The 9,101-nt window shown below is 34.0% G+C and overlaps 1 protein-coding gene across 1 annotated transcript; it reads left to right on the forward strand.

Annotated features, from left to right (window-relative positions):
* Window positions 1–1,485: 1,485 nt before the first annotated feature.
* Window positions 1,486–7,705, forward strand: LOC141683666 (hydroxyproline O-galactosyltransferase GALT2). Its single transcript, XM_074488414.1, has 7 exons — window positions 1,486–3,062; window positions 4,663–4,892; window positions 5,405–5,695; window positions 6,339–6,467; window positions 6,594–6,767; window positions 6,928–7,035; window positions 7,128–7,705. The coding sequence occupies exons 1-7, from the start codon at window positions 2,156–2,158 to the stop codon at window positions 7,329–7,331; spliced, it is 2,043 nt and encodes a 680-aa protein (XP_074344515.1). The 5' UTR covers window positions 1,486–2,155; the 3' UTR covers window positions 7,332–7,705.
* The last annotated feature ends 1,396 nt before the right edge of the window (window positions 7,706–9,101 follow it).

Genomic DNA, 9,101 nt, shown 5'->3' on the forward strand with positions numbered 1-9,101 from the left:
GAATTCTTTTCATTAAAAATAATATTAAGACCTAATTTCTTCTAGAATTAGTTGACTTTGTTATTTGTTTGATTATCAGTCGAATTGCGTGCTGAGACGATTCCTTATATCACCAATACACTTCTTTCATACCTTATCTTTAAGGAATCACGAGTCATCCCTTATATCATTTTTATCAATAAAAAAATGATTTCTCTCTCTTCTTTTTAGTTTTTTTCTCTCTCTTACTTTCATATCTCATTCAAATTTATTATTATTATAATAATAAGGATTGAAGATAAGGAACATTGTTGGAGTTCAAATTCAAAATTATGTCTTAAATCACTAAAAGTTATTATTTTATAATATTTATAAGAAATCTATTAAGAGATTGTTGGACTTGCTCTTACTTTATGGATCCCCTGACTATCCCTTATTTTATTTTTATTAATAAAAAAATTCAATTCTCTTTCTTTTTTGACTCATTTTCTCTCTCTTCCTTCCTTTTTTGTCCAATTCTTTATAAATATATTATTATAATAATGATAAAGAATATATAGAAGAATCATTATTGGAGTTGAAATATAAAATAATGTCTTAAATCATTAAATATTATTATTTTATAATATATCTATACTATATTATAATAGCCGGAATAGAGATAATTTGGTTCAACGATAATTCCCTAATTTTGATTATTACAAAAATAGATAAATAGTGTTATCTATACTATATTATAATAGCCGGAATAGAGATAATTTGGTTCAACGGTTTGGTTCAACGATAATTCCCTAATTTTGATTATTACAAAAATAGATAAATAGTGTTATATATCTAATAAACCACTAAATTATTAAACTACTACTAAATATAGTATACTTATCCTACTAAACTACGAATACAACTTATCATATTATTAAAAGATATAAATAATAGTGTTACATATCTGCTAAACTACTAAAAATAGTTTATTTATTCTACTAAATTACGACCACATGTTATTCTATTATTTTTATTATAAATTTATAATCATTATATATTTATATAAATATTTTAAAAATATAATATAACTTGATAAATAAAAATTTAAAATATTAATGGAAACCGTGCGATGCACGTGATTTATGCTAGTATATCTAATAAATTACTAAATTATTAAACTACTGCTAAATATAGCATAGTTATCCTACTAAACTACGAATACAACTTATCCTATTATTAAAAGATATAAATAATAGTGTTATATATCTGCTAAACTATTAAATTGTTAAACTACTGGAAATAGTTTATTTATTCTACTAAATTACGACCACATGTTATTCTATTATTTTTATTATAAATTTATAATTATTATATATTTATATAAATATTTTAAAAATATAATATAACTGGATAAATAAAAATTTAAAATATTAATGAGAACGATGCACGGGATTTATGGTAGTAGAAGGAACCCACTGAATACTGTTATACTTCTCTAACAAATAGAAACCCATCCAATTGCCTTAAAACAAAAAATAATTAAAGAAAGTAAGGGGGGGCACGTTCATACTCTTCAGCAGTTGTGCGTATACCATATACATACACACATCACATTCTTGCCATTTCACATTCTTGTCAAAGATTGGATTTTTAAATACTTCATATTTATCTCCTCTAACTTCTAGCATTCCCTAATTTTCAGATTCATTTATACACTCATTACCACTATTATATTAACATTTTATTATATAAAACCCACTTCTCATCTGGGCTGTGACTGTTCATATCTTGCAAATTTGAGGTTGGAAATGCAATTTACACTTGTTCTTTCTTTAAAAGATTGTATTTTGATTAGTGGGTTTTGAATTGTTTTGCTATTGGATTGTTTAGTGTCATTGATTGCATGTAAAATGCTCTTTCTTGCCTTGTGAATGTATATCTGTGTGTATATTGATTTGTACTTGTGATATAGAAGGCCCATTTGCTTCTGAAGCAGTAAGATTTGCTTGTTTTGGATCCTGGAGTGGTGAAGTATTGTTGTTTTAAAGTTAGGGTTTTGGTTTTTCGATTTTAGGGTAGGATTAGATTGCATCTTAGGTTGTGAATTTGTGATATTTATTGCTATGGATTTGTGAAAGATGGGTTATTTTGGGTATTTAGATAGTGTAGTGTATTGTAATTCTGGTTTGTGAAGATGAAGAGGTCGAAAAGTGAACATTTTGGAGTGAAGAGGTTGAAATTATCATATTTTCTGTTTAGTATAGCTGCATTGTATTTGCTTTTTATATGCTACAAGTTTCTGGAATTTTTCGAGAGTGGTGGGGTGTTAAGTGGTGATGATGGCTATGATAAATTGGGTAGCTCGGGGTTTGTAGATGCAAAGAATGGTGATATATTGAGTAAGCCAATGTTAAGGTCTGTTTCTGAGGATACGATCCATCGTAGATTAGATAATGAAAATGAGGTTGTGCCGGTTATTTTACCTGGAAAAATATTGAAAGACAAGACAAATGGATTGCCACCAATGAAGCCTTTTAAGAATCAATATGGTCGAATAGCTAGTGACATCTTGAGGCAGTTGAATAGGACGAACGATTTGTCTGTGTTAGAGAGGATGGCAGACGAGGCGTGGACTTTAGGTTTAAGGGCATGGGAAGAAGTAAAAAATTATACCGGAAAGGAGGCTGACCAGAATTCAATTCTTGAGGTGAAGCAAGAGTCATGTCCCTCATGGGTATCAAGTAGTAGTAAAGAATTATCTAAGGGCGACCAAGTTATGTTCCTTCCTTGTGGGCTTGCTGCAGGCTCTTCCATTACAGTTGTGGGGACACCTAAATATGCTCACCATGAGTATGTATCCAACCAAGCCAAAATGAGAGCTGCTAGTTCCTTAATCCTGGTTTCTCAATTTATGGTTGAATTGCAAGGGTTAAAATCTGTGGTTGGTGAGGATCCACCGAAGATTCTTCATCTGAACCCTCGCTTGAGAGGGGATTGGAGTCATCTACCAGTGATTGAGCATAATACATGTTATAGAATGCAATGGGGAGCAGGTCAACGATGTGATGGTTTGCCATCCAAAGGCGATGATGACATGCGTGGTAAGAATATTTAGATTTACATATGCACATGTAGTTAAAAAAATTATTCGTTTTTGATTCCGCATGATCATTCACACCTTCCAAATCATTGTTAATAATCCTCAACGATTAGCATGAATTAGGTAGGTACGACACACATGCATGTGAAGAAGGTGATTGCGCATTGAATGAGGTGATTGGATGTGTTAAACAATGAGCATCAAATACTTTCCTAATAAATAAAAATCTGCCAAAGTTTCTGAAAAGGATGAAGAACCATGTAGTTCTTGATAAAATATTGTCTAACATGGTTTGTGGCATCTCTAAGATATATTCTCCTAAACATTTAATTTCTGAATCTTGATACTACTAACTTCCATACCAAGGTTAGCGTGGTTAATGATATCAACCCAAGTATTAATTGCACGGCCTTGACTATCAACTATAGATTGGTTAAAATTTGAAACCATTTAGGTTTAACGCCATAGCGCTGATACCTAAAGCAGTAAACCAGATACCTACTACAGGCCAAGCGGCTAGGAAGAAGTGTAAAGAACAAGAGTTGTTGAAACTAGCATATTGGAAGATCAATCGGCGAAAATAACCATGAGTGGCTACGATATTACAAGTTTCTTCCTCTTGCCCGAATCTGTGACCTTCATAAGCAGATTAATTTACTAGCTTATAAGTAATGATGTGAAATGTGGGACTGGGCAGTGAAATCAGGTCCAAGTTATAATTAGTTACACACATTAATTGATACATTACTATATGGAGCAATACATTACTCTATGGAGCATTTCCTATAATAATACATATCAGTTGTCCCAAATTTTATCTACTCTTATCCCTAATTTTATGCAACATATGTGGTTGATCAACTGCGTTTAAAAATCTGTGTTTTGAGTGACATACTCAAATGTTGATAAAATGTTCAGGCATGAAATATGCCATGTGGATGAACATGATGGGAATGTGGATATTTAAACAACCATGGAATTGCGTCTTGTAAGATTGAGAAGGGATTTAACTGGGAAGGAATGAAGTGGAATATATGTTAATTATTTACTAAAAATTCATTAGACACATGGTGTTTACCTATTTTTCATTAAAACATTTAAATAACATCTGCTGTCCTTTCTCATTTTAGTTCCCCCCATTCCCTAATTAAAATGGAAAAAAAATTAAGAAATTATTAGGGTTAAGAAATGTAGACTTTATAGGAAGCAATATGGGAATCCAGACTGAATGCAAGAATATCATGGATTTTCTTGCTACTTTAAGTGGGTGATAAAAATTGTATAAAGAGTGAAAGAAATTAGTAGTTGACGGAGTGTAAGTGTTAAACATGTTTGGCGTAAATTACTCTGCTCTTTATGAATTCTAGGTCTATAATGAGGGGCCTGAACATGTAGACTTATTGCATGTAAAAATTGTTTTGTGTCTTGCGTTAAACTGAGGGTACTTCTGGCTAAAATTCAACAAAGAATTTACAATTTAAATAATGTGTTGTCAGTAATGAGTTATATTTACAACAAAAGATATTGCTTTGGTTTTCTGATTCGTGGCCAGTGTTATAATCTATCAAGTTAATCAATATTGTATTGTTTGTTCTCTGCAGTTGATGGATATCTGAGATGTGAAAAATGGAGCAGGAATGATAATAGAGATAAAGAGTCCCGGACGACTTCTTGGTTCCAGAGATTCATAGGGCGCGCCAAGAAACCAGAAGTAACCTGGCCTTTCCCTTTTGCCGAGGGAAAAATGTTTGTTTTGACTTTGCGTGCTGGTCTTGATGGATTTCATCTCATTTCTGGGGGGCGCCATGTTACTTCCTTTCCTTATCGGACGGTATGTAACTTGCACTAGAAATTTTTTCGATAGGCTTCAAGTATTCTTGATGTTCAAGAAATTAGAATTTTTTAACGTGACTGCTCCTTTTTTTTACAAAATTGAGTCTAGGTAATGTCTATAGACGTGGTGACATGTCATGTTCCAGGGTTCCTTTAAATATTTTGAGACATGTTATTACATGACATTATTGAAGTTTTATTAATTAATGCTAAATAGTAAATTAGCAATTTGGCGGTGTTATTCTGAAGTCATTTGTCTCAGGAGATATTTCTTCTATTATTTTCCTGTATTTTTAATAAATTTGCGTTGGTTAAATGTATTTTAAACTTTGATTAGCATTTCTCTTTCATTTGTCTCATATCAACAGGTGTCTCACTTATTTTTCGACATGCAGCTCTGATATATTGTTTTAGTATTTTCAAGTGGAATGCAATCTCTTATTCAATCTTGTGGGTCTTTTGCTAATTTTTAAGGGTTCACTTGCTCTCCATATGTTTCCTTTTCTGCAGGGATTTACGCTTGAAGATGCAACAGGATTGGCAATTAAAGGTGATGTGGATGTTCATTCAGTTTTTGCCACCTCTCTCCCAACCTCGCATCCAAGTTTTTCACCTCAAAGAGTTCTTGAAATGTCTCCAAAGTGGAAGTCTCAACCTTTACCCAATGGTCCTATTCCGCTTTTTATTGGGGTTCTCTCTGCTACTAATCACTTTGCAGAACGCATGGCTGTTAGGAAAAGTTGGATGCAAGCCTCAGCTGTCAAATCCTCAATTGTAGTAGTTCGTTTCTTTGTTGCATTGGTATGGGTCCCACACTAATATTAACCACAACCTTCTAATTACATATGCACTCTAAGTGTGAGAAGATAAGATTGTTGATGCACTAGTACCAAACAGGCTTTTTTAGAACTTCATTCAGCATATCTATGTATTAATCCTTACTGAGAAAAAATCTTTGGACTTGAGGATTGATAGTGAGTTCTTGCAGTGTCATATTATGATATTATTCTTGCCAGTAATATAGATATCCATAGAGGATTCAGTGTCCATATAAAATAGCTACCACTAGGAGATGCTTAAGAGTCTTATTAACAACAGATATATAAAATTACAATATATTAAGTCAATAACAAAGACGGGGCTGAAGTTTTTTCGGTTTTTGTTGATGCTGCAACATGGCTGAATATAGAAAAATTAGCAGATTTTGGATTTAGCGAGAGGTCAATGGCAGTGAGACATAGGGATTTTGAAATATAGTTGATCAGCATTGACTCTTGGTTCTAGGGTGATCTCAAGTTTCCAGCTAAATTGCTTAAAATCTACTCGTGACATGTGATTTACATTTGCTACCTTCTTTTATGTAATTATATTATCTCATCTGGTCACAGTGCGGCTTTCTATACACTGTATTAGGCTTGCTTTTATCTTAGATTCCATGATGCAGAACTCAAGGAAAGAGGTGAATGCAGTTCTGAAGCAAGAAGCTGCTTACTTTGGTGATATAGTGATCCTGCCATTCTTGGATCGCTATGAGCTAGTGGTTCTTAAAACTATTGCTATATGTGAATATGGGGCAAGTTCATTTTCCATCTCTTCCTAATTCTTGGTTGTTTATTAACTATATTACACGGTCAGGAGACAAGACCAGATTAGTTGCTTCTGTTCTAGTTTCTCTAAATATCTCAAATTTGGCATGCAGGTTCAAAATGCCTCAGCTGCTCAAATCATGAAGAGCGATGATGATACTTTTGTAAGGGTGGATACTGTTCTAAAAGAACTTGATAAAGTCGCTCAGAAAAAATCACTTTATATGGGTAATCTTAACCTCTTACATCGACCTCTTCGAAGTGGAAAATGGGCTGTCAGTTATGAGGTATACAATTGCATTGTTTAAAATGTGAATCCTTAGACTTAAAATTTTGCAACTGTTAAACGAAACATGTACAAATTTTTGGAGTAAATTCTTTTAATCGTTGAAGCACATAGTCCTTTACTTTTGATGTCATTGTAAACAAATGATTCTGATGAAACAGGAGTATCCACAAGAAGTTTATCCTCCGTATGCTAATGGACCTGGATATATAATCTCGAAGGACATTGCGGAATATATTGTCTCTCAACATGTCAAACAAAACCTAAAGGTTTGTAGTCTGTAGACCAGAAAGTCGAATCTTATAATACTACATCTAATGATAAGATCTCTTGGTTAAAAAGATTGTTTCTCTATAAGCAGCTATTTAAGATGGAGGATGTGAGCATGGGAATGTGGGTTGAACAGTTTAACAGCTCGAGACCTGTTGAATACTCCCATAGTTGGAAGTTTTGTCAATATGGTTGCGTGGAAAATTATTTTACTGCTCATTATCAATCTCCGAGGCAAATGATATGTCTATGGGACAAATTGGTAAGAGGTCAGGCTCGATGCTGCAACTTCTAGGAAAGAATGCGATCATACAGATTACAGATCTTTCAATTGTTCCCAGGGTATTCATTGTGCAAGAGGTTAGTTTACCTATTGTCACAATTTACACCTCCTAGTCGAGTCTGGCCTTGTTGACAGTTCCACGTGATGCTCAAATTTTATTAGAGAAGGTCATGCTCTCCCTTGGTGAAGGTTTGGGTTAACGGGGGTTTGCTATTTCTCTACTTTAATGGAGAACTGTAGAATTGATTGTACATCTTTGGTGGCATCATATATACTGACCACTTGCTGTGCCGAAATGTTTGACATTCATTCTTTCACTTTGTAGTTGGGACTAAGCTACAAACATGGCTTCACGTTGTATAATTTTTTCCCGGTGTGTTTATTTCTGGGCTATCTTGTGATTTTGCATGAGAACAAGTTAATTTGCATCTGATTGACCAGAGAAAATAGGGGATGCCAATGTAAAATTTTCCCATACCCCATACCGAATCCCATTAACAGTTCAAAATCCAAATTAAAGTAATTTCTTTCATACTTTATACTAAAGTTTTTGATTTTGTTGTTAACATAATTTAAGTTAAAATAGTAAAAGTATTGTTATTTCAAATATTGATTCATGTTAAAATATAAGTAGAATATAATTGACTCAATTATTGCCCCAGGACACTAGCGACTAGCGATGGCTGTTACGGTGTTACCTGAAGACTTGTGGATGTTTAGCGAATTGTCAATGCACAAACCTACTAAAGCATGAAGAAGAATCCTTAAATCTATTCAAATTATTGTTTTCATATAATTATTTTTAAGATAGTGAGATATATTAGCCAGAGGAAAGAACACCGAGATGTTAATCTCACTGTTTGGATTATGTACTTTGAGGGAACCGTTGCCTCTCGTAACTGGCGTGGAAATGCCATTAAGATATACCCAGGTGGTGAGAAATGGTGCATGTCAAAGCTTCAACACAACTTGACATTGGATTGTTATTAATCCAACTTCGAAACGTGCAGCCAATGTGTCGACTGTAGAGTTTGATGCCAGTTTCTGTACGGCCACATTGGGACGAGACATGTAGTATAAAAGTAACATATTCGACAATTATTTCGGGTGATTGCTGTGGTACTGATACAACCGAATTTGTAGAATGGAAGGTAGTAGCTATATTAGGATGCGAAAAGGGAAACAATATCCAACTCAAGGAAAATGCGTGTGAATGGGGAGGAGAGTTTAATAATTTTGAACCAGGCTACGAAGAACGATTATGCAAGGAAAGAAAATGGACAGGAAAGGAAATTTATGCACGGACATTTGAAATTTACAAGAGAGATACATTTTTTGGGTTTTGTTGACGGAGTAATCTGACAACAAAGTTTGAATTTTCTCGTCGGAATCAAGATCCGTGACAGTAGTTTTTTGCCGGAAAAATAAGCGATGTGCGGTGTTTGTGTATTGATTGGTGGCTGAGATTGATTAGGATTAGTGATGGTTTCTTATCAGCTCTCAACTTCTTACCCTTCTCAATGTGCCTACGTACCCTTTATATAGGGATCAAGTCTGACGTAGTTCTTGGATAACAAGAAATCTAACGGGTTTACATATCCTATTCCTAGGCCCTGTAGAATTGCTTCCAGAATCCATTTTCCGCTAGCTTTAGGAATATCCAACTATGAGGCCCAACCGCGAAGGCCCAAGACTCGTTCGCAATCGGTAGGACTTCACATATAGTGCATCTCCCTGCGCAAGGATAACACTCCGGTACAGCTAACTCCTTTGATTTACGAA

This window comes from Apium graveolens, chromosome 9, assembly GCF_009905375.1.
Source record: "Apium graveolens cultivar Ventura chromosome 9, ASM990537v1, whole genome shotgun sequence".
Lineage (NCBI taxonomy): Eukaryota > Viridiplantae > Streptophyta > Magnoliopsida > Apiales > Apiaceae > Apium > Apium graveolens.

What these genes read in the sequence shown, in the direction of transcription:
- LOC141683666 (XM_074488414.1), top strand. Translation starts at nt 2,156, where the DNA reads ATGAAGAGGTCGAAAAGTGAACATTTTGGAGTGAAGAGGTTGAAATTA. An exon ending in AGGCGATGATGACATGCGTG is followed by an intron (nt 3,063 to 4,662) that starts GTAAGAATATTT and finishes TGTTCTCTGCAG; the next exon opens with TTGATGGATATCTGAGATGT. An exon ending in ATGTCAAACAAAACCTAAAG is followed by an intron (nt 7,036 to 7,127) that starts GTTTGTAGTCTG and finishes CTCTATAAGCAG; the next exon opens with CTATTTAAGATGGAGGATGT.